General features: G+C 45.1%; 1 protein-coding gene across 1 annotated transcript; it reads right to left on the bottom strand.

The window, feature by feature from the left end:
- Positions 1-760: 760 nt before the first annotated feature.
- LOC128737942 (dynein beta chain, ciliary) lies at positions 761-26,543 on the bottom strand. Its single transcript, XM_053832725.1, has 30 exons — positions 26,431-26,543; positions 26,175-26,305; positions 25,661-26,116; positions 25,441-25,593; positions 25,211-25,384; positions 25,113-25,150; positions 22,789-23,304; positions 22,467-22,732; positions 21,958-22,409; positions 21,528-21,888; positions 20,257-21,466; positions 11,928-12,200; positions 11,179-11,208; positions 10,237-11,073; positions 9,229-10,175; positions 8,970-9,171; positions 8,201-8,913; positions 6,972-8,148; positions 6,553-6,914; positions 6,333-6,489; positions 4,924-6,273; positions 4,696-4,865; positions 4,134-4,631; positions 3,916-3,994; positions 3,255-3,857; positions 2,879-3,195; positions 1,403-2,819; positions 1,200-1,348; positions 977-1,109; positions 761-922 (listed from the first exon to the last, which is right to left on the bottom strand). The coding sequence occupies exons 1-30, from the start codon at positions 26,541-26,543 to the stop codon at positions 761-763; spliced, it is 13,446 nt and encodes a 4,481-aa protein (XP_053688700.1).
- Between the last annotated feature and the right edge of the window lie 218 nt (positions 26,544-26,761).

Raw genomic sequence — 26,761 nt, 5'->3', positions numbered from 1 at the left:
AGTTGCGCCCTTATCGCGAATCACTCCGAAACTATAGACACAAATTGTGCTTCTTCCTCGATCTATTGGTATCGAACCACCGAATTGAGAAGGTAAGGTAATCTGTCAGTAATCGCCATTTTGTCGAGTGCTGATGTATGCGACATGACATATTTTACTGATACTGAAATGTCCCTTTATGGGAACCGGCACTCTTACAGCTGGCTGCGAAGTCTGTCGTATAAAAACAGAAGGTTAAGTTTCGATAACGGAATGTAGCACCTAGGCTTTGCTTTGCTATCACTTTCCTTACAACCCGGGTGTTCATATCCCTAATGACGATCTTCAGGTATCATCATTTGTGGCTTGAATAGCTCGTTCCTCACAATCATGTGAAAGATTTGTACCTCGAGGATCTTGATGTTCCGGGCGAATAACTATCGTACAAAGGTATGATTTATAGTGAAACGGTCCTATTGACTCTAGCAGCACAGCCCAGTCAAAATTCGAACATACGACGACTGGCTTGCTAGACAAGCATCTGTCTGCAAGTCTGAGTGGATCTTCTGAGTTACTGATCTTTCGAATAATCAATACAGATTTAGCTGTGTTTACGATGAAGATGAGTGCTTTTTATTGAATTTGATTGAGTTGCGTGATTACATATATGAAGCAAATATAGTTTGTACTATTGTATTGAAATCGATTAAATTATATACTATTAACAAACGTAACACTCGTTAAACATCATTTTAATAAGTAAAACAGTCCAATAAAACATCTAAACTTGTAACAGTAGTGCAACACCAGCTAGTGTCCATTTGGCTGGTTTATCTTTAGTTTTTAGGTTAAATGTCCATATGTATGTTGGTCCCCGAGTTCTAGTTTTGTAAACCGGGCATTCGTACATGTTGCGCAGGTCCTGTTTGTCTTGAGTCAGAGCCTGAAAATACAAATGCTTTATAAACGTTGCTAGCTGCGATTAACAATTTCGCACTCTTATATTTATAACAGGCATCTGGGGATACAGCTCCTTCAGCTTTGATTCCATTATTATTCCCTGCTGGACATCCCAACGCGCTCCTTCCATGAAGATTCCGTGCACGTAAGCTCCTTCTCTTGGCCCAGCACTGCAATCAGTAGAAATTTGAAAGGATTCATTAAATTATTAATTTATTCCGAAAAAATAAGAAATAATGTATCTTTGACTCTATGCGTACGTGAAATCGTCCTTTTGCTTTTTGGTTACATCACAGTGTAAACACATTTTGTCAAGAGGAAGCTCATTTTTTCTCGCTGTGGACTGCATTATAGCAGTCAAAAGCGATTGTGGATTGAAAAATCCTGCTAACCAAACCGATACTGGAAGCTGAAATGAAAGGAATCAAAAATGTGCTGTAACGTAATTGCATCGATTACACACCACGAAATCAGCAGACCAAGTTTCCAATTCTCGCAATCGTAGCAATAAATCAACAAACCACGCAGTAAGGCCTAATAACGATGGGTAGGCCCGGGCAGACCAGATCGAAGGAACCTGGTCCAGGAAAAGTGAATTCTCCAGTTCCTCCATGTCCGAAGTTATCGTCAGCTCGCCCTTCATACCGAGATCCAATTCCTTCAGACTTCTCTTGATCTCGCCTGTTAGGTAGTTCATGCGTTCGCATTCTTGGAAGGCCACAACCACGTACGGTGTGCGTTCCTCAACTTTGCCCATTATTTCGGCCATATTGAATTCTTCGGGTAGCTTCTCCAAAATTTCATCTAATACCTGTTTGACTTTATCTTCTCGAGTAACCGTAGTTCCTGATCCGGCTCCAGCTTCGCGAGGTTGCATTTCGAAAACAGTTCGGAAGAGATTTTCTGAAGTCGTGGTCAGGAATCCGATCTCCGCATTCGGATGTAATCCGTACAGGTATGGAGATTCTGGAGGCATTGCATCATCTATGTAGGCGTGATAGCCAGCATAGTCAGTATTCGGGGGAGCGGCGAATCCAGGTGCTAAGAACAGCTCACCGTCAACTAAATCGGGTTGCATCAGTTCTTCTAGATAGGTGATGCAGGTTCTACGGTCCCAGTCGTCGGTGATGTGACCACCATACATGATCTCGCCGAACAGGTAGCGAAGATCCTCCCATGGGACTTTGGTATTCGCTTCCAAATAGTTGTACAATACGGATACAGAGATGTTCAGATCACCGACGTTGAAGGGATAAATTTTGTTCCATCCTTGTGGGCCGAACTTTCGACGCTCAGCGACCACTGCGTGGAAGTAGCAAAGCGAAAATAGAATCACTTTGAATTCGGCTTCTTTGCCACACATTTCGAGCGTTTCTTGTGTGAAGTTGTCCAAAGCTTTGTGCAGGTTGGCTTGCATTCCTGTTGGTGGTTCGTTGGTAATCTTGATTGATGATTCCAGTATGCCTTGAGGGATGATATGGGCCGACGGCGTAGCAGCCGGTTCGGCACTCATAAAAACACGGTAATTCTCGTGGGAACCCTCAGAATAGTACTCCAACTTCTTCTCCAGTGAAGGTAACCATTTTTTCACTAAATGAATATTCTGCAGAACGACCCAGTGCCCAGCGGTAGCCGCTTTATCCATGGCTGCTTCCGCTACCACCTCCTGGCCTTGACCAAGCGAAACGTTGTAGAAGTTTCCGTTATCCGCGGAGTAACCGAGTTGCTTGCCAAGTGCTTCGACGTCTTTCAACGGGTTTACACCGGGCGACAGAATGAAGAAAATCGGTGTTGATGGGCTCGTTTCTTCAAATGATTTGGCAAACTCCATGGTGCGGTTCTCTACATACTTAGCACCAAGTTTTTCCTCTATAAAATCTCTGCAAAGTGGGATATATTATTTTGAGATACATAAGAAACAACTAATACCATAACATACGTCATTGCATAGGTCATTCTGTCCGGTCTCAGGGCACGCATCATGCAAAGTCTCTGTAAAGCGGTTTTATTCTTCCATTCTTGCGGGAACTTCTCCTTCTCCGGACATTCGGATTCAATCAGTTTCTTCCAACGTTTGGAGGAAGTTTCAATATCTCGATCCAGATTGCGGAATTCATCTTTCGATGCCAAGCTGCAGATGCCACCCCACGCCATGTTGGTCAGAAAATCTACCGGTGAGGTAACATGAGGCTTAATGGGGAAACGCAGCAAAAAGTCCAGCTCAGCGGGGGTGATCTCTTCGCTCATCAAAAGTATCTACGATACGAGTATTGTAACAATTTTGGGAGATGATGTTCTGTTAAGACTTTGATTACCTGGAAAGTCATTTGGGACATGAAAATAAGTTTGTCGCATTCAAAGAGCCCACGTGTCGTATATTGAAACACTGAAAATGATATGCAGTCAATTAGATTGTTTACTCTCATCGGGACTGTATCGGCTGGTTCTGCTCTTGAAATTGCCTTCTGAAAGACTACACTGAATGCTTTCAACGAAAACTGGTAAATTGGGTTGATCGTATTTAGATCGTTAAGGATGAAGTACAGCAGGCTGGCCCGGGCCGCTGCCGGTCGATAGTGCTCACGAGCTTCGTCAATCTCCTTTGATGTAACCTTAGCCTCGGTGACCTTCTCCTCGATTTCAGCAGCCGTCTTTTTGGTCGTTTCGAGATTCTCAACCAGGGCTGTGTCTCCTAGGATGTTGCCACCGGCTGAGGAGAGACGCGAAAGGAGGTCATCTTCTAGCCTCTTTAGCATGATCTTAAAGTCATTCTGCTGCTTCGTGAGGTCTGCTTTAAGCTCCTCCAGATCTGGGCGTTCCGCTTTGACGACTTCAGCCAGCAGCTGGTCTTCGAGACCGTCGCGGGTAACGGTAAAGTTGATCAGGGTTGTTTGGGCTTGCATTTCCGGTTTGTAGTGCTGCAAATCAATAGTGAACATGAGCGTGTTCTAAGTACTTCACACCATGTTTACTTACCGGATTCGCTAGTTTCGTATGCAGAATTAATCGGAAAGCTTGGTTATACTCCACCTCTTTGTCTCCGATCTTGATAGCCCTATTTGACAAGATGAAATTGAAAGCGTTCTTATAAATTAAACGATCAAATTTACTTTCAGATTACCTGAATTTTCCCATGTAATATACTTGATATTATTTAGATGTTGCACGGTCATGAACCGACCCAGATAACTTACCTTCCTTTTTTGATGAGATTTCTTCCGAGCAGTGGGTCTAAGACGGGATCCACGTTTTCGCCGATGTTTTCAATCAGCACGATGCTGCCTTTTGCCAGTGCCTTTTCGAGGATCTCCAGGTATCCCTTGGTTCCCAGTCGGATGACCTTCAGCAAGTCGCCGTACTTTTGCTTGATCCATTTGATACCCTGTAGCTGCGGGTCAATCATCAACGGCCAACGATCGGAGTTGGAAAGAATCGTAGCGTTTTCGATAGACATTCGATCGCTGGGCAAACCTTCGTTCTGCCAAGTTGCAATCTGAGTGTCATCGGTCAGTAATCTTAATGGATCAAGACTGTCTGTAATCGGTATACCCGGTTCGAGGGCTCGCAAAAACGGAAGCCACATTTTATTTAAAAGATCTAGTCGGAACTGCTTCGTAAAGCAGCCAACGTAAGATATGAACGCAGTTATCAGTAATATGTCACCGGGTAACGTGGTTGCCTGCTGCATAAACCTAGAACGGTTCAAAAACATTGCATAGTCAAGACATATGTTTTGAAGGCGTATCAAATGCTTACTCAGCCACAGCCTCGGCCCAGCGCACATTTTCACTGGCAAGACCCCCTACCAGTCGATTGGCGAGCTGGATTGTGGCTTGCGTTGCATCGGCTTCTTGCTGACAGCGGATTTTATCAGCGGTAGCCTTTTCAAAATCGGCTGTTAATTTAGCTAGTTGCTCTTCAAGGGACTATAATATACAAAATTTATCATAATAGATTGCTGCGGAACTCTACAAGCTGACCTACTGTAACTTTCCGTTTAATGCACGCCAATTTTTCCTGTGAAGCACACAGTTCTGCGTTGGCCGCTGCAAGCGCACGACGCTTTGGTTCTACATCACAATATACATCGTAAAACTTGATAATGTTGATGACCCACGCACATAGACCTGCAGCGGCGGCCGATTTCGAGCGGACAAAGTCGGGATCGAATTCGTTATCTTTCAGATACGGTTGAATGGCTTTTATAATCTCTGGATGTATATGTTCTTTGTCGTAAGTGATGAGCATATCCAAGAAGGTGTCTACTTTGGCCATAACGATCTTCGCAGCTTTCCAGCTGCGATCCTTCGGAATTTTCCCATTCGGAGCTAGCAGGACCATAACGGCGGCGGTCACATTGGTCACTGCACCAGGAGGCGAACCGAACGACTTCAACTCAGTTAGATTGGCCTTGTTGAGGGTGTTCAAAGCTTCCTGAGCAGCAATCAGTGCCGGTTCGGCTTTAACTAGATCTTCCTCACAATCGCGTTGCTTCTTGGCAACTTCCTGCGCAATAACTGCAACTTTTTGCTCTTCTTCGTCGGCTATGGCTTTCTCGGTTTGTACCTTTTCCGTTTCGACACCAACCATTTCGATCAAAGCATCGGCTGCTTCATTTTTTTCTTTGAGTTCCACTTCTTGAACTGCCAGCTTTTGCTTCAGAGTTGCAACTTGATCGGCGGTGGTTCGAAGTTTTTCCAAACCATTTTCAAGACGTTCGACCTTTTTACGCAGCTCTCCATGTTTTTCTTTCAGTAGTTTATCATACAAGCTGATCTGTTCTAGGTAGGACTTTGGAGTAGTGTAGTTGTACCGTCGTTCGTTCTGTAGGTAAACTTTGGACATCGAGTTGACCGAGGTGTGTACGTAAGCCATGAACCGTGCAATTGAGTCCTTGCAATCGCCTGGTAAGATCGTCAACTCTTGTAGGAAACGCAACGACACGGACATCAAAGCTTCCTGCGGCCACTCGTGGAACCAATTGATCTGGGTACAGGTGATGATCGCGGGGAATTTGCGTGATCGAACACGCAGGGTGACTCCCACCGGCGAGAAGCATAGCACCACTTTGAGCTGACGACGAACTCGATCAATGAAAAACTTCCAGCAATTCTCTCGAGTGTCTACTAAACCAGCTCCCTTAACTTCATTTCTTACTCCGGAAATTATGTTCTCTACCTCATCGTCAGGGAACAGGTCTGCGATTTCACCGGATGAGAGTAGATCGTTGATTATAACGAGGAAACTTTCGCTCGATATTTGGGCGTCGGTCATCAAAAACATGATCCCGACGTTTTTCATTCCGGCTTTGAGATACAATCCGGATAACTCATTCTAAAATACAATACTCTTCTCGTAAATAACGAATATTTGACGTTACTTTAAAGTCGTACCTTTAAATCCTGAACGCTGTAACCTTTCTTCAGTTGAACTTGCGCAACTTCCAAGCTGGAGATAAAGGCAGCCAGCCGACTAAGAGATTGCTTTCCACTACCACCTACTCCTACTAGCAATGCACTTCCGCGAGGGGATTCTAGAATTCGGTTTATTCTTAAACATTAAAAAATACACTAAATTTCTTAAACCTTTGCAAAAACTATAGCTAGAGCAAACCTGCACACATGCATCATCGCATCTTCAAAGAGCACCAAGTTCATAGCAGCGATCAAGTCGTTGTAGGACATCATTGCTTCCTGTAGCAGTTTCGTCAATACTCCCCAATCGGTGATAGGCATGTATTTCGGCTCACCAATACCACCCGCGAAGTGGCAATAGATGTTGGGCTTGTCAAACACAATCGATTCGTCGATTTCTTCGAATGACTTCTTTACCAAGTCGTTTTGCATCTTAGTAAAACTGTCGATGTCTTTATCATCCAGAAGCTTATCGCCGTAAACACGCTGAGTTTCGTGTAACCAAAGTCGGATAAAATCGCTGGAAGTCATTAGACAATCATTCGTGCTGAATAGTAAACCCTAGAAGAATGGTAGTTGTTAAGAAACGAACGGCGTTAGAAACAAAAGGAAGCCTACCTGAAAAACATTAGTTAGATCACGTAGATTAAAAACGTAGTGAAACTTGATGGCGGTCGGAAGAAACACTTGTGCCACTTTAGAGTGCAGAGCCAAACTGGCTGCGACAATATTTTGCGATATTTTAGTTACAGCTATGTTGAACTTCTGTTCAGCGTTCGCAAAGTGCTGAAGAAGGATCGAATGATAGATGGTGGTAACGGCCTCGGATCCCGGAAAGCTTACGGCGAAAACGCTAAAGTGCCGCTGAAGTCTTGGATTGATAGTGAAACTACCCGAGGTAGGATTCATACATGACACGTACTGGCAATTGTGGATGTCTTTCAAGGTAAGTTTGTTCCGATCGTACCAATGGCTGTAGTCCAGATGTTGTCGTATCAGTGTATGAGGTTGAACCGTTCCGTAGGCATCCACCTCAGGCATATTCATATCGTCAATAAAGTAGATTAAAGTTTTACTCCCGGGAGGCCCATAGTTACGACCCGCTTTCTTTTCTAATGGTTTCTCCATAACTTTTTGAAGCATTTCAGAACTGGTATAAAAATTGAAAGGGATGTTCGCAATTGCAAAGCTCTCCGATAGATTGGATAATTTTTCATTAACAACAACGGTTTTGCCACAGCCTGCGATGCCGACAAGCATCACTGGATGCGAACGATCCATCAGTAGATCGAGGAAGAACCTCAGCCGGATGGACTCCGAAGTGTGCACCAACACAGCTTGCAGCGGTTGGTCACAGTCCATTTCAAATTTGGGCAATATTTCCGTCCACGAAGTCCAGTGTTTAGTTTCCGTATCGATAAAGTAATCGAACACCGTTCCCGTCGGTGGAAATTTAACGGTTTTGAACTCGTTGACCCACCATTTGCTAAACTCTACACGATAATCGATAGCCGCGTCTTGGAACATAGCTGAACCAAATGCCCACACGCACGAGAACACAAAATATAAGTCATGCCACTCCTTCGGACAATCAGCGGGAGTATTGATTGGGATCAAAAGACACTCCAATAAGTGACAAAGCATTTGGATGTGCGCCATCTCGGCGATCGGTGTGATCTTCTTGAATCGTGTTCGTATGTTGTCCAAGCAGGATGGGATGTACTTGTCGAATAAAATCACCAGATTGGACTTTTCCGCGGGGATCGTACGGGTTTCGATCCAACTTGTAACGTACCTAAAATAAATGCACGAGTTAGAATATGTAGCAAGGTTCAGAAGGAACTTACGGATTCCAGCCCAAATCCTGTGGATTTATGTAAAGAATTCCAGCACGTGAAACCGTTGCTGGAGTTGCAGTTCGCAAGTTTGATATTTCGAATATGAGTCTCATGTACGGTGTCAGAGCGATTCGCTCATTAGATGCTAGCGTCAATACCTTATTGTCATCCATAACAGTGTTCAAACTCTCGATCCACATAGGATCAATATCACCGTCCAGAATAATCCACTTGGGATTATCGCCAGTCAAACTGGCTTGCTCGCGCATTATGACCGAGAAGAGGCCGTCTTTCCATTCTCTGGTGGCTGGATTGATGATTCCGAACAGCTCATCATTGGTCACTGCTTTCGGGTTAAGGTCGTTGAAAATGGGTTTCTTCTTGTTATTCTGATAAGTTTTGTATAACGTTTTCCAAACTTGGGTCTTTCCTGTGCCAGCATTGCCGACGATGAAGACCGAGTGTCGCACTTCTAGCAACTCTTCTAATTGGACAACTTTGAGAATGAAATTATCCTCCGGTTGCAAGGCAAGATCCAGCGTTGCTTGTTTCACAGTTTTCTCGAACTCCATATCGCGCTTTCGTGGGACATCCAAAGCCGGGAACAAATCGCCGATCAAACCCATAAACACAGGCATATCGTCGGTAACAATCTTGGGAATATTGAAATCTCGTAGAGCTCTCATTAAAACTTCCTCCTCAGGGCGGCCAGGGTCACCGCGCTTGAAACGATTGTTGCTTGTTGAAGAATCTTTAATATGCATATTATTAGCCTTACCTTTAGCGAACCGGCGACAACAAGCACGGATTTAATAGCCCGCAAACCCCAATCGTAGTGATCCTGTTTTGATAGCAATTCTTTACACAAAGTGTAAAGAGTGATAAACTTTCGGGCCAGTACTCGAGCATCCTGAAAACCTTCAGCGACCAGCATAATTTCGCAAATCAATTCGAAATCAGGTACAACCATAGCACATGGTCTGAAGAAAATATCTCAAATTAAAACTGACCTTTTCTTGTATTCAGCCAAACCCTACCTGAACAAGGCCTTTAGATTCTCCGGCAATTCGGTACGACCAGCGTAACCGGGATTCATTGTAATGAAGATGCCCACCGTCGGTACGCAAGCGATGATCTCTCCCATAAAATTAAACTTCTCCTTCTTGTCGCGGATAGCGTCCTGGACTGACTTCACCTGCACCGCAACGACTGACAGTACCTCAACCGAAATTCGATTGAACTCATCGAAGCATCCCCATGCTCCGGTTTGCGCAAGCCCTTTGTAAATGTTTCCGCACGACTTGTAGTCCATCTGTTCGGAACAGTTGAATACGTACACCATGATTCCCAGTGCTCTTCCGAGATCTTTGGTTGTTTCCGTTTTGCCGGTTCCAGCCGGCCCAGCGGGTCCTCCGCCCATCACAAGATGCAACGATTGCGTCAGCGTGATGTAACAGCGATCAGTCAATGGGGTAATCACAAGACGCGGTGTGTTACCCAGATATTCGTGACTGTAGCGAAACTGGGCATCGCAAATATTTGCAAAACAATCTTTCTCAACGTCATCCCAACGATGGCGCAGCTGAGATTGCCATTGGAAGGCCGACGCACTCTCAACTTTCGATTGGATCAACTTGCTGACGACATCTCGCGAGTGGACGTCAATTGTGCAGATAGTCATAATCTTTTGACGATCTCCCTTGGTCAGCTCCCCTAATAGCAGGGTAATCAAGGTACTTAATTGGGAGATTTGTTTCTTGTAGTAATCTTTGATAGCGTTATCGTAGCCTTCTTCTAGACGGTTGAAGGCAATGTCCACTTCGGTGGTCCACCAGATTTGTGTGCCACAAAGAGATACCTGGGCAGGGTAATCAAACAGCCAGTGTTCTCGTTGTTTTTCCTCGTAGGCGACAACAGCATCGGCGATGTAGCCTCTTAGAGAAGATCGCATCGAAGCTTGAACCTGGTTTAACCAGACTTCAACCTAAAATATATATTTTCATAAAATCTTAAAAAAAACAATGTTTGTTTCGAAAACAACTCACCGCTCCGGTACAGTGACACAGTTCGAAAAACTTTACGAATTCCGTATCCTTAGCAATCATCCCAAGTGCACGTTTGGTGTTTTCTTCGTCAGCTTGAAATTTCAAATTCGCGATGGAATCAAAAAGTTTTGTTAGATGTTTGCACACAACTTCCGGCCGGTTTCCATTGCTCAGGATATCCAACAGATCGGCAGAGGACACAAAATAGAAACGCGGGAAATAGAGCCGTTTTGTTTCCAGATATTCTGCCAGTGCTTTCTCGCACAAGGTCAGCTGACTCTGAAGACCATCCAACTTCTCACAAAGACCCTCACGGTTAGTTGCGTGGATAACGTTGGAGGTTTTGGACATTTCTTCCATCATAACCTTAAAGTCAGCGTCGATTTGATCAAATCGGGCCGAATCAACTGGCAGCTGCTTTCGGATGTCCTCTGAGCTCATGAAAATTGACTCCAAATGTGTCCAGGTACGTTGTACCTCGAACCAAACCGTGATTACTTGATCGGCGGTGGTAAGTTTTTTCTGCCAGGCAGAAACTTCCTCGAGGAAGTGAGCGACAAATTTCGATGTCATCAAGTTTTGCAGTACGACTTGATTTTCTTCTAAGGTTTCAATCAGTTCTTCGGAGGCTTTTAGAAGGGAGCATCCGGTTCGCGGGTGAATTTCATGCTCAAACTCCATTGTTGACCAGGTGGAGTTGTAATCGCGCAGAATTTTTTCCATCGACATTTCCTTGACGGCTTTGTCGACGATGTTTTTCACCTCTTCTTCGCATTCGTGTAGATTCAGAGCAAGTAGGTCCGATAGGGTGGTGTTTTTGTCCATTATGAATTGAACCTGCAAGGAGGGTGGGATATTAGCGAAACGTAGCGACGATGTTTTAGTGCAACATGGAAATTTTAAATATTTAGATTTGCATATGTACATAGCTTAACAACTTACTGTAATCTCGGGCGGCAGATTGGCTAAACTCTGGATAGCACAAAACGGTATTTACAGATTTCATTAGATGTGTGTATTTACAACGGTGGAAATATTGAAAGGAAAGAAAAAAAGTTAAATTATTGCTTACAAAGCGGAAATTGTACATTTCAACTCAAGGGGAGCGTTTAAGGAACTGAAGATATTCCACACATTCGGTGTAATAAAGCAAAGCATAATGGCTTTTACGGCCTCGTCGAACAAACGGACAGGCATGACTAGGTGCTTTTCAACGACACATATAGACACAATACGAGGTAATCGAATTAACTACTGCTGAATTAATTCAGGTGTACTCCTTGCTATCGCGTGCTTCGCCGCCGTTTGGCCGCATTACTCGAAGGTGGCTTGTTAGCACAATACTAACAGAATGGAAATTAGTCTTAAATAGTGTTGATTATGTTCGGTTGGATGGCGTACCGGTGTTTCGTGTGTATAATCTATGCTTATTTGTGTAATGTGCGGAATACTTTCAGATCCTTCGAGATGGGTGTTTCAAAAATCATTAAGCTTTTTGAAAGTATAAGCGGAAAATTCCAAGCTACCATAAATTTTGTTTCAGTATCTTTAAATCAGGTGATATAGGTAAAAAAATTCGATATTTTTGAATGGAATAGAAGTATTCCATCGATAGGAGCCGATAATATGTAAACAAAGAAAAAATTTAAGGAATAAAGAAAATTAATCAAATCAATCAATCCCCTATTAACCTTCGTCGAAGTCATCAGCTGATTCCAGTGCCGCTCTCGAATCGCTGGATTCTGCAGTTCTCCGACGGCTCGCAACGAAGTTAGCATATTTTTGACAGTCGCCTCCAGCGTCATATAAGTGTCCCAAGGGCGCATCTCCTTATCCAGCAAGCGTATGTCCTTGGCGAACTTTTTGCACTCGATGTCCATATTTTCAACGTCGACCTTTCTCCATGGAGTTGTTTTCCAGTCCTCAATACTGGTGCGAACAATGAAAACGTAATCCCACAGTTGCTATGTGTAGTAGATGTTAAATGATATTATTAGTAAATGGGACATAAATGTTGCATTTTGCATGTTTTTACCAGTTACTATTTTAATGACAAGCGACGAAAGTGATATCTTCAAACTCATGTCTCAGTAAACTTGATGATTGAAGGTAGGTGATTGAAACGGACACAAAAACAAACCATAAAAGAGCAAAGTCTTGGGTTATAAACGTCTTTAAGACTTGACCTTTCTTATTAGCCGATTATTAGGGTACAGGACAATTACGGGGATAGTGCATAGCGGTGATAGAGTGGCTTGCTAACCAGCATCGTACCTCGAAGCTAATTGGTCGGTAAAATTAAAACATACATTGCGGCTATTTTCTATAGCCGCAGCTCATTTTCATACGCACAACGATGTTTACGGTGAAATCAGTATTACATAGCCAATGTTCCTCCATAAGTATTAGTACAATATGTATTTTTCCGGTTAGGTTGCTTTTTGAAAATTTGTCAAAAGAAAGTCTTTCGATTGAGAAAGAAAAACAAATGATTGAAGCCTGCAAGAAAACACACGGGTTAGAAACCTTACTGCAATCCAATGCTATGCGCCAAGGAATGCTGCCGACCTGGAGAAAGAGAGTATCTACAGCCAGCAGGACAGCGTGGTTGAGAAAATCCCGAATGGGGACATCCAAATCCTCGTGGGCGACTTCAACGCGAAGATTATCTCAAACAAAGCGGACCTTAAACGCGTCAGGAGAGATGAGTGAAAACGAGGAGCTGTTTACAGAATTTTGTGGTAATAACAACATGGTCATTGATGGATCGCTCTTTTCCTATAGACCAGCACATAAAGTCGCGTGGGGTTTCCGCGATAGCCGGACAGAAAACCAAATCAACCACATCTGCATCATCTGAAAATGGCGAAAGAGCCTTCTTGATGTACGCTATAAACGCATCCGACCATCACCTTGTTAGCGCTGAGATACACTTGCGCGTCACACGTGTCGAACGATGGGAGCAGCAACTAGGGTATCGTTACGAAGTCCACCGATTGGAGAAGCCTGGGGTGAAAAGGGCATTTGTCGAACAACTTGCCACTTGGTGGAACCGTCGAAGAGCAATGGACCGGCATCAAGAACGCCTTTTTTTACGAGTAGGGAAATCAGCTGAGCACCTTAGAAGATACGGTACTATCAGACACCTGAGAAGACAATTCAGGGAGTGGGGTTTGGTATGGGATGAGGATCCGAACCCACTAAAACTCTACTCGAGTCTCCAGCCTCAATGCCCGCTGGCACCACCTTATCGGTATTACTTCAGGGAGGGGCTACTGTGCTTAACGCACCCTCTTCGATAATCACTGGACTATGGTAGTTAGGCTATTTATTTGCCGTTGATCGGCTCTCCGGTTTTGTAGCTCAAGTACAATCTGGGCTGGGTAGCTGCCGCACATCCTGCGCTGGAACACATCCTTTGGTCTAAGTTATCCGGAGTAGTGTCCTATCCGCTCACTGCCATCATGTTACTTCTCGCGCCCGCGAAACGAGGGCATATGAAGAAAGCATGTTCTGCAGTTTCCTCAACATCCACGCATTCGGGACACGCGAGGGACTCCGCATGCCCAAACTTGTGCAGATACTGTCTGGAACAACCATGACCTGACAGAATCTGTGTCAGGTGGAAGCTGTGGCGCCTGTTGACCCACCCGGATAGTTCCGGGATAAGTCGATGTGTCCACCGACCTTTTGTGGAATTAGAGCATGCCCGCTGCCATGTGGTCATCGAGGCCGATCTTGTGGTACTCCGTATGCCTCTAGTTCCACGTTGGTTGAAGTACTCTACGTCCTCGCTGATGACGTTAAGACGCAGATTGCGTCATGTGAAACTGTGCGATACGCACTCACCACTCTCACATGAGACACATGAGACGATAGGTGCTTTCTAGCTTGGCTAGATAGCTTTTGGTACCTAACGCCAATGACCACACCGGTCCGCCATACCTGAGTATGGACTGGACCACGTTGGTTAATAGCCTTCACTTGCTGCCATATACCATATACCTATTAGACATCATACGTGACAATGCCGAAATAGCTGCGGAAGCCTTCATAGCCTTGTGGCATAGACGATGTGGCTCCCGAACTTGAGCTTGTCGTTGACCATGACTCCCAGAAGTTTTAAGGGCCGCGTTGACGAAATAGTGCAGTCCCCGACGCTGATATTTGCTTGCTGTACCGACTTGCGGTCGTTCATCACGATAATCTCCGTTTTATGATGCGCTAGCTCCAGTTTTTTGGATCGCATCCAATCTTCAACAGTGCTTATAGAGTGAACAGCCGTCAACTCAACCTCTCTGATAGATTCACCGTAGACTTCCAAGGTGATGTCGTCCGCAAAGCCGACTATCACCACCCCTACCGGGAACTTTAGCATCAACACCTCGTCATACTTGACGTTCCACAACACCGGGCCCAGTATGGAACCTTGCGGAACCCCTGCGGTGATTGGAACGCACTTCTGACCCTCCTCTGTGTTGTAGCATAGCACACGATTCTGGAAATAATCTTCCAGAATTCTGTACAGCGACACCGGCACTTGGACGTTCCGAAGCGAGTTGGCTATGAAATCCCAGCTAGCGCTATTAAACGTATTTCTCACGTCGAGCGTGACAACTGCGCAATAACGGATACCTGTCCTCTTGCACTGGATTGCCACCTCGGCTGTCTTAGTGACAAACAAGATGGCATTCACCGTAGATTTGCCTTTTCGGAAGCCAAATTGGTTCCTTGACAGACCGTTTGTACCCTCAGTGTACTGTACGAGTCTGTTAAGGATAACCCTCTCCACCACCTTGCCGGCAGTAGCAGATAGATCGGCCTATATAACGAGGGGACCGGGTGGAGGTTATCTCGGTTTCGGCAATAGGACCAGGTTCTGTCGCTTCCATCTGTCCGGGAAGTGGCCAGCTTCCAGGCATCTACTCATTACTGCCCCGAATAACTCGGGAGCCTTTAGCATAGCCGCTTTAATGGTCATATTCTGGATTCCGTCTGGCCCCGGTGTCTTGCACACCTTTAGGGAATTAGCGATCTCAAAGAGTTCCTCGTTCGTAACCGTTACTTCCTTCCCGACCTCTAAACCGCCGTCCTCACGTTACTTTGGATGTTCGCCTGGGAGGCCGACCATCCTACGCTATGGTCTGAGATACTGGAACGTCGGGCGTGGGACGACTCAGCGGCCTGGGGCCAGGGCCTTGGTTCGTGGCGCGGCAAGCGGCCCTCGTTAATTCGCTCCAGCATTTCTGGTGATTGCTCTGAGAGCGCCATCACGCTCTTGGTCTTTGCCATTACGACCCTGTAGGCATCACCCCATGGGTTCGCATTGGCACTATCATATAACCTTTCAAAGCAGGTTCGTTTACTAGCTTTTCTCCCACTTTTAAGTGCTGCGCGTGCTACTCGACATTCAGCCCTGCATTCATCCGAACGAGCTCTTTGCATAATTCTCCACGCACGAAAGCACGCTCCGCGGAGTTCCGCAATTTCATCTGTCCACCAGTAAGCTGGTGACCTGCCATACCTAGGTCGACCTTTCCTTGGCATGGTCACCTTAGCGTCACAAGCTCTCGACAGTACCTCAACCAAATGATCAGCGTTCGGATCGGGCATACCGTGATCACCGCACTCTCTTCGGATCGCTTCCACAAATACTGCGGGATCGAAGTATGATGTCTTCCATCCACGGGTGGTTTGAGTGTCTGCTCTTCTCGCCGCCTGCCGCCTCGTTATCCGACCGACATCATAGCGGACCGCCTGATGGTCACTGTGAGTGTAGCCATTGTCTTCCCTCCAGTCTCCTATCAGACCAGGACTGCCGAATGTCACGCACCGTTCCTACTGAAGGTACTTGTGGTGCCGACGTTGGCCAGATCTACGTTGAGCTTTGCCAGAGCTTCAAGCAGAATCCGACCCCTATGGTTCATGCGACGACTTCCTCACTCTACCGCCCAAGCATTAAAGTCACCCGCCTCAACCAACGGCCTTAGACCAGTCAGCACAACTGATACTCGGTCTACCATCCGCGTAAACTGCCCGATAGACCAACTCGGCGGAGCATAACAGCTGCCGTAAAACACTCCACCCACTTTGGCAATCGCAAATCCCTCGTCTGCAGTTGACACAACTTCTTGAAGTGGGAACTTGCTTGTCGTCCATATAGCCGCCGTCCCGGACCTATCCGACACTCACTTACCGTTTCCGGCAGGGATGCGGTATGGGTCCGAGACGATTGCAATGTTCGTCAACGACTCAGTAACTGCTTGATACAACAGCAGCTGGGCCGCATTGCAGTGATTCAAGTTCAGTTGCGTTACCTGCACTACGCCCGTGTTTTAGTCGCCGACGCGCCTGCCGGGCACTTCGGGCCTCCTGTTGTGCGCTTAGCGTCCCGTTGGCCGGTGCATATCAGGTACTTGGGTGGCGCAGTACAGTCGCTCGCCATATGGCCCGTACCGCCACATCTCCTACACAAGTGGCTTCGGTCTGGCCCCTTACAGCTCCAGGACCGGTGTCCTCTCTCAAAGCACCGGAAGCAGGCCTCCGGCTGCTGGAACACGCTCAGTGGGCATACGGACCTTCCCACCTTCAGCTTAGCAACTTTTAGGGCTGCATTTCCGTCTACTAGTGGAAGTCTTATAGTTGCTACCTGGGTTCCCGCCAGTCCCTTCTGCAGACGAACTGCCTCGGTAGTCACCACCACGTTACATTGCTCCTTGAGAGCTCGTGCTAGTGCGCCCGCTTGAGTGATCTCGTCCAGGTGTTTAAGCTTGAGAGTCATCCCGGGCGTTAATGCGCGGATCTGTACGCTATCGCCAAGGACCTTTTCTGCCAGCACTTTGTAAGCAGAACCCTTTTCAGTGGCATTCTTTTTGAGCTCAAGGATCATGTCGCTTGTGAGAGAGCGGCGGATACTCCGCACATCCGCGCCAAGACCCTTCAACTGATCATACCACCAAGAATCATTATGCCTTCATCACGACTAGTGCTGAAACCCTCGGCAAAGCGCGCAGCGGGCGAAGGAAGTGGATCTCGGATGAAACTTGGAGAAAGATCAATGAGCGCAGAAAGGCGAAAGCCGGCATTGAGTGAGCGTGAACCAGATCGGCTAAGATAGCTGTCCGTCAACGATACGCCGAATTGGAGAAGGCTGTTGAGCGAGCTTGTAGGTGAGACAAGAGAGTCTGAACCAGGGCCTTAAATTATCACCGAATTTCAAACAAAACAGAAAATCTTTTTTCTCAGCATACATTGTTTTTTATGCCTCTGAGATTCGCATGTACAACTGCATAATGATTTTCATCATAGTATACAAGTTCAATATATCGTAAAAATACAACAGGAGAAAGTGATTTTCAAATCCAGAAGGTGATTTTCACTTCAGGTAAAAAACAATTTTAAATGCAGTTAATGAAAAGAAAAATCTTATGTCCAACAGCTGAACGCAATAGATGCTAAACCACAACATATTTTTTTATTGATTTTCACTGCTCAAACGTGAATATCAGTTTGTTACAATATCACAGGGCACTGATATTCTATATTCTCGTGCATGAAGCTAATGCTTGCTGCATTTAGTTATTATGTACGCTTGATCACAGCAAGCAGATTTTCAGTGCAAGTTAGACTGATAATCCAGAAGTTTGAACGTTATGCTGATGAATATTAACAGCACTGGTCTGAACTAACTCCCTAGCCGAACAAGAAGAAACCAATAGTGATATCCCCCGTTTGTTGTGCGATATTTTCTGTTGTCTTAGTGGTACCAGGATGAATACGAAGATGACGCTAAAGGACAGAGCTGGTCAGTTATTGACTGACCGTACAGAACAGCTTAAGCGATGGGCTGAACATTTTGAATAATTCTTCCGAGTTTCAAATGCCAGAGACCGACAAAACCAGCAGCGTATGACGCCAACAGTTCGTCGAATTATTCGTGTCAACTCGGAGGCGACATCACTGGATGAAATTGAAACAGCCAGCAATAGTATGAAATCCAATAGAGCGTCAGAGATAGACAGTATTTCAGCCGTGTTGCTCAAAGCTGATCCATCTTTGTCAGCCCAGAAGATGCATCAGCTTTTCAGATGGACTGGATGCAGGGCATATTGATCAAAGCGCCTAAAAAAGGAGACCCAACTGAATGCGGTAATTGGCGTGGCTTCCCGTTGCTCTGTATTACTATCAAGGTACTCTACCAGGTAATCCTCAACCGAATTCAGGAGAAGATTGACGCTACTCTCCGGCGGCAGCAAGCTGGATTCCGTGCTAGCCAATCGTGTGTAGTCCGTACCACAATGCTCCGCATTATATGGGTTGGAGCAGATCAACGAATTCCAGGATTCACTCCTGCTGGTGTTCGATGACTTCGAAAAAGCGTTTGATCGATTCAACCATAAAAACATCTGGGGCGCACTCAGGTGTGGAGGAGTTCCAGATAAGCTAGTCCATCTCATCGGGGTTCAGTACGAGGCGTTTTGGTGCAAGGTTTTACAAAACGGCGTCTAGTCCGACCTTGTAAGGGTTACTGCTGGCATGACACAAGGCTGCATTTTATCACCGTTTCTGCTTCTCGTTGTTATGCATGAGACATTAATTGGGTCAGTAACAGTAGACTAAATCGAGAATCTTCTAACGATGGAGCAGCTAAATGACCTCGACCTAGCCGACGACATTGTTTTACTCGCACAACGCCGCACGATATGCAGAACAAATTAGATGACATCGCCGAGAGCTCACGGTAGGTCTCACAGTCAATGTAGCAAAAACTAACTCTTTGGTAGTAAACACTGACAGTCCCATCAACTTTACAGTAGCGGGACAACAAGTTGAGCAGGTAGACGTCTTTCAATATTTTGGTAGCCAGACAACAGGATCAGGAAGGCCATTACAGGTCTGTGAAACATTTGGCGCTCTAACCAGATCACTCTTCATACGAAAATCCGAATTTTCAATTCAAACGTTAAATCCGTACTGTTGTATGTTTGCGAAACGTGGTGCGTCTGAGCGGAGACAAAGCAAAAACTACAGGTAATTATTAACTGATGCCTGCGATATATCATTCGTGCCAAGGGCCCGGCATCGTCGAAACAAATAAATGAAACTGACTTTCTCTTACCTTCGCTTCATACAAGAAGTGACTTGCTTCGTTTGTTGAACTGAACTTTTCAAGCAAGCTTCAGTTGAAGTCGGTGGCTGTTTCAATTGACGACGGCAGAAAGTCAGGCACGAGTTGTCAACAATGGCAAGGTTAACTTTGTAGTTGTTTGTAAGAATTTGAGTGCTTGTAAGAGTGTGGTTGCTTGCCAAAACTACAAAAATGGCGACAAGCTAGATGATGAATACTATCGTGCGATCATTCAATGCTGGCTGCGAAGTGCTCTCTCAAATTATTTCCGCTGGCTATTATCAGGTTTTTGGGGCGTTATTAAACCGGATTTGTTGAAGGACGGGTGATGACGCAACAATTCTTTACGCTGCGGCAGGTGCTCTAAAAAGAGCATGAATACAGAGCTCCCATGCGTCATATGTTTATCGATTTTAAAGCTGCATATGATACCATCGACCGCAAAGAGCTATGGAAAATCATAGGCAAGAACGAATTCCCCGAGATGCTGATCAGACCGACTAAGGCTACGATAGATAATACGCCGAGGGATGTGCTTATTTCGGGTGGGCTGTCTAGTTCGATTGAATTTCACAGCTGCTTTGTCATAGTGATGGTTTCTAATGTTTGCTGTTCAACATAACGCTACAAGGTGTTACGAACAAAGCGGGTATCAATACGCGCGTTCGATATTCTATAAATCTAGAGAATTCATCTGCTTTGTCAATTACATGAACATTGTTGGCAGAACTTCTTGGCGGTGGTTGAACGACTAAAGCGCGAAGCAGAGAAGATTGAGTTTAACTGGTTTTAAGTTTTCGAGAGATAAATGTTCATCAGGCTATCATAAATAAATGATAATAAATGTGTTTTTATAAGTTTCTACATTAGTCCACAAAAGCTTTTATACTTACCTTCAGCATTTTCATTTCCTTGCGACATTGCTTCAGCAGTTTAAACTCGGGAACGGTCACTTCGAAGAGGCTTCCGGATTCGTGAATATCGGACATATCCTTTTCCAGTCGCTCGATATCCCCGTTGATACGGTTCATCAGCTTGTATGGCCATTCACAGTTATATTTGAAAAATTCGTATGTCCGGAAGATATCCCTAAACAGGGTAATGTGCAGATCGAATGCGGCTATACGGTTTCGTATGCCAACAACCTCGTTCGCTTGCAGTGGTGCCACCTGCTGCTTAACGGTAAGCGCAATCTTTTTCGTATTAGCCCACTGTTCAGGTAGCTCCTGCAAATACACATTGACCTCTTCGGGGATGTCCATGTCGTAGTATTTAAGTAGCTCGATAGTTTCCTTCATCGGTTCAAACATCTCATCGGTGGTTGCGGTGCGTTCTTTAACGTGCAGTAGATAAGCCATAATATTAACCAAACCATCATAATCTCCTTCCTTGACAATCTGCAGCAGCCCTTCGTCTGCTTTCCTGATAAAGTTGCCCAAATCCGTTAGACTATAGGTGACATTTGTGACTAGGTGATCCTTAAACATGTTGCCCCACTTTCTAACTATGTTTAAAAGTGACTGTCTAAAAGGTCTCACGTCTACTTGAAACCATGCGTTAAAAATTTGAAACGGTTCAATCTTTTCTATCTCTAGATATAATGATTCGTAGTGATCGATCTGCTCGCGAAAGGCTTCGATAATAGGTGGACAAGGCTGAGGAGCATCGGGATCTTTATTGGCTATCAATTCGAGTTCATCTGCCTCTAGCTGGCGACCGTACTCTAGGAAAATTTCCATGCTGTACTCTCGATCTTCCAGCCATAGATAGCTGTATCGCTCAAAGTCGCCGCAGAATTGAGCAGCCTCCTGTATCACTCTGTCCACGCCTTGTAGAATTTCCACCTTCATATCTTGAATATCTGTGTTGTCCAAAATGACCTCTTCATAAGATTTACCTGCCTTTTTCAGCAGTCTAGGAATTAATGATGACATATAAGTAATATCGGTTACTAAGCTTGCTAGTAAAAAGTTAAAACCATTCGGATCGGTAGGATTAAGTGAGGGCACAAACACCAGATCTGGTTCTAGAAGTTCTAGTCTGGATTCAAATAACGGTGCTAGATTATTGCCGGGGTCCATGTTTTCAACAAGATACCCCATACTGAAATGGAAACAGTTTTTTCATATTATTTGTTGGTAAATATTTCCGTTTAAAAGCCCACCTAATTCCAATCATAAATAGGAGGTTCTCGTAAACTATGTTGTCAACAAAGTGTACATATTTTATCCAATTTTCATCATCCTGCTTGTCTTCCATACCAAACAGGTGCATGTTGGCCTCCAGTAGTTGGTGTACCTTACTGGCTGCTGCTTCCAGCTCCGTGTATCGTTTGGTTTTCCGATCGTTTCGTTCCTCTAGGCAAAGAACGGTGTCTTTCTTGGAATCCTTGCGTTCGAACAGAGGTTGCTTAACCCAAGATGACATCAGTGATCGGATTTCCTTTAGATTCGTTTGAATGCTGTGCATGCGACTTTGCAGTTGCTCTACGGGGCTGCGAATCTTGATCATGTACTCAGTGATGTCTGTTTATGTTTGAATGAGAAGCAAATATTTAGTTTAGTGACTATCCTTACTGAACTAAAAAAACTTACCGTCCGAATTCCAAGTAAGTTCATCGATCGCCCGCTTCAACAGTTCATCTATCATCTTTATTTCATCCTTGATCAGTTCGAGCTCCACTTCGGTGCAGGTACGTCGTATTTTATTATACCATTCGACTGTCTTCTCCAGGTTCAATGTGTACGTGCGGAATATGTCGCTCTTGTTGGAAAATTCCAATCCACGTTCTGGAATGTCTTCCTTTTCCATTAAACGAAGGTAGTGAACTTCGCGCAAGATAGCGAACAACTGAGGACTGAAGTTTAACGACAGCTCGGCACTGTTTCGCTTCCTTACGATTAACGGTTTGTCTAAATTTTCCTCGATCGTTCCATCTACGGTGGCCGCCCAAGTGTCGAAGATCGATCTCTCGAACTCCTTCAGTTTTCTGATCAACTCTTCGAAACGTACAATCAATTCTAGGCCTTCGTCAGATTGAACCACTCTGAAATGAATAAATTTTAACAAGCTTTATAGAAAAATCAATTCAGTTAACACATACGGATGCTGCAGAGTTTGAAACTGCTTAATCGGTGTGGTAATACGGTTAGTCAGCTGTAGCACCCAACGTAAGCTAGCCGTCACTGGCGGCGCGCTTCTATCGACGAAGATGTGTCCATCCTTGCGGTAATGTTCCATCTGCATGTCGAAAATGTCCTCACAGGTACTCAGCTCTTCATCAATCATGTACAGAATTTGCCGATATTTACCAGTAAATTCTTCCCGAATCTTCGGTCGATCTAGCACTGTTCCCACAATGCTAATCAACTGCAAAATGGTGTTGTTAAATTCAACGTCAAAAGACTGACCAAATTGAAGATCACCTTAAAAACGCTCTCCAGATTGTGACAGTCGTCGAATGCCTGACAGAGAATGGCCGCCAACTTCAAGTCCAACTCTAGGATGCGATCTTGGAATTTAACGAAATCTTCCTTGAACGTTGGATCGTCCGGGTCCAGCACGTCGTAGGTCTTGGATGCGAACACCGAGAAGCACTGGTTGAACTCGACCGACACGCCGGTGATGCGGGCACTGAGGGCCCGACCTTTGAGGCCTCCGATTTCAACCTTCTCAAGCTTCAGAAACTCAATGACCGTATTAAAGAACCACTGTATGGTAAACAGTCGTTCGAGGAACGCATTGAATCGTTCAAAGACCGCGTTCGGGTGGAAAGTCCAGTTGACCACAGGGCGTTCTTTAAAGAACGGAGCAATATTATCTTTGTATTCATCGTACACGGTACGGAAGTACTTGAGAATTTGAATCGACAGCGATATGCGCTGCATTGCCTCGTCGATGTCGGTGTGAAAGATGGACGATGGGTCGAGGAAGCGTTTGGCCTAGAAGGAACATGCCGCATTTTGGTTAGCACTTAGGATGCTGAACGAAGATTAGCACTGCAACTTTTATTATTAGGTTTGTGAGGAGTATCGGTCAGAAAGTGTTTCTCAAATGTGACTATACTTATACTTTTATGCAAGAAAAGATATCATTTATGGACGATGGAAGATGGACGATGGACGATGGCCGATGAACGATGGACGATGGACGATGGACGATGGACGATGGACAATGAACAATGGACAATGGACGATGGACGATGGACGATGGACGATGGACGATGGACGATGGACGATGGACGATGGACGATGGACGATGGACGATGGACGATGGACGATGGACGATGGACGATGGACGATGGACGATGGACGATGGACGATGGACGATGGACGATGGACGATGAACGATGGACGATGGCCGATGGCCGATGAACGATGGCCGATGAACGATGGACGATGGACGATGGATGATGGACGATGGACGATGGACGATGGACGATGGACGATGGACGATGGACGATGGACGATGGACGATGGACGATGGACGATGGACGATGGACGATGGACGATGGACGATGGACGATGGACGATGGACGATGGACGATGGACGATGGACGATGGACGATGGACGATGGACGATGGACGATGGACGATGGACGATGGACGATGGACGATGGACGATGGACGATGGACGATGGACGATGGACGATGGACGACGGACGATGGACGATGAATGATGAACGATGGACGATGAACGATGGATGATGGACGATGGACGATGGACGATGGACGATGGACGATGGACGATGGACGATGGACGATGAACGATGAACGATGAACGATGGACGATGAACTATGGACGATGGACGATGGAAGATGAAAGATGGACGATGGACGATGACGATGGACGATGGACGATGACGATGGACGATGGACGATGGACGATGGACGATGGACGATGGACGATGGACGATGGTCGCTGGACGATGGACGATGGACGATAGACGATGGACGATAGACGATGGACGATAGACGATGGACGATGGACGATGGACGATGGACCGTGGACGATGGACGATGGACGATGGACGATGGACGATGGACGATGGACGATGGACGATGGACGATGGACCGTGGACGATGGACGATGGACGATGGACGATGGACGATGGACGATGGACGATGAATGATGAACGATGGACGATGCACGATGGATGATGGACGATGAACGATGAACGATGGACGATGAACTATGGAAGATGGACGAAGCACGATGCACGATGGACGATGCACGATAGACGATGAAAGATGGACGATGGGCAATGGACAATGGACAATGGACGGTGGATGATGGACGGTGGACGGTGGACGATGGACAATGGACGATAGACGATACATGAAGTAAACAAATATTCTGATGTAATAAAAGCAGTACATCCTGGCAGATTGCAGTAGACTGGACACGTTGTTAGAATCCCTGGAAAATGAGTTATCAAAGTTATCCTCAGTAGTGAACCAGGAAGAGGTCGTCGATTGTAACTAGGGTAGATCTTGGTGCTCGATGTGATTGGTGAACGGCTGCTCGAGACCGACCAACAGATAACAACATAACTAATGGCAACGATATGTTACCACAAAAGTAAAGTTAGTAATATATTATGGAACAATCCCTTAAACGTGTCCACGACTTGAATTTAATTCACATTTACTATAGTCCGTAACGGACACAGCTTAACATTACAAATTCCATACGCATTATGAACTATCATCAAACTTAAATTTTAAAATATATTGCTTATAGATTTTACCTGTTGTATGATCAGATTACAAATTTGCCTGAGCAATACTGTAGAGTAGATACAAAGTGCAATTAAAACCTGAGCGTGCAATTTGGATTTCCACTTACCGATTAGCTTTGCCGAGTGACAATAGTACAGCGAATTGGACCAAATCAGGCACACCACGTGCATCAGTGGTTTCAATAACACCTTACATTCGGAAAATTCGGTGTCCTCTAGTTGCTGGAAATGGCGTGTAAGTGGATTCAGATACAGTGTAATATCACGTGCTTCCGCCAAAGCTGTAAAAGTCGTTTATGTAAAAACGTGGATTTGTTTTGTTTTCCTTTAATCATACCGGTGACTACATTTTTAAAGAGTGTTTTAAAACAGGGATAGTATGCACTGTCGGTGAATTCTAGTATAAGTGCCATGCTTCGAATCCGTTCGTGGCGTAGCTGCTCGTAGATGTAGGTGAGATTTTTCAAACGGTTGTTCCAAAAACTGATTTCTGTTGAGGTGTTTAAAGCACATTTGATTACACAACATTGTCACCTAAAGCATGTATGGCATCTTACCTGCGGAAGGCACTGGATTTTGCCCACCGTTGAACGCATTTGCGCTTGACTCGAGCATTACGTCGTTCACCTGGGTGGCCCATTTAATAACAACGCCTTCGATCGCACTCTTGAGGTAGAGATTGATCGAACACTCCGCATTGACTACAAGCTCTTTTGCGGTTTGCACGCATTTATCAACTCCGACGGGCATTGGTAGAACGGTCTGTCCACTAACTTGACCCTGGACTTGATAGACGGTGCTCTTCAGGCTGTGGACCTGTTTTTGGACGTCTTGTGCGACCATTTCCGGCCACCCTTGGTGGTTGTCTGAGTTCGATAGCAACGGAACGAAGATCTCATCTACGAGGCACGATAGCTGGTCGATGGTGCGGGTTGCTAAATCACCTACCACTAGGCAATCCTTGCATCCTTCGCGGGGAACTTCTATAGTGTTCTTTTTAACGAAGTAAACTCCTGCAATTTCAATTTAATTTATTATCGTTCAGAACATATATTGCTGGCTAGCACTAACCTTTATTTTTTAGTTGTACCATAGGGAAGCTGACTAATGGAATCAACTGTGCTGAAGGTGTGAGTATAATTATCAAAACTAATGATGCTTGATTATCAAAAAACTCTTTTAGTACTGTCTTGTGCTCTTCTCTGTAATTGGAAAATTAATGCGAGGGACGGTGAATATATGATTAGAAATTATTCGGGGTATTTTTGACTGTGTTAGACACCGAGGTCTATCATGTCAAGACAGGAGGATATTTGTGTTTTCTTACAATGTGACTAATCGGTGCCATTTTTCCGGCTTCAACTTGAGAGTTTTCTGCACAAACGATCCAAGAAACTCGAATCGGGGATCCGAGTTGCTGCTTCCACTAGCTCCCTCCATTGTTGTTCAACGTAGTGGTTAGTGCAAATAAGTAAGGTGATTTTCTATTACACAATAACTCTCTCTGTATACTTCTAGAAATCTGTGCAATAGATAGAAAAGAAAGAAAGGGTCATGAAACGGTTTTCTTAAAATCTGTAATACATTATTTCAGAGTCCATCAGGTTTTCTAATGGTGTTTATTTTAACTGAATTTCGTCTTATTAGTTTCACAGTAC

The sequence above is a fragment of the Sabethes cyaneus genome, chromosome 2, assembly GCF_943734655.1.
Source record: "Sabethes cyaneus chromosome 2, idSabCyanKW18_F2, whole genome shotgun sequence".
Taxonomy (NCBI): domain Eukaryota; kingdom Metazoa; phylum Arthropoda; class Insecta; order Diptera; family Culicidae; genus Sabethes; species Sabethes cyaneus.
This window is presented reverse-complemented; position numbering and strand designations above follow the sequence as displayed.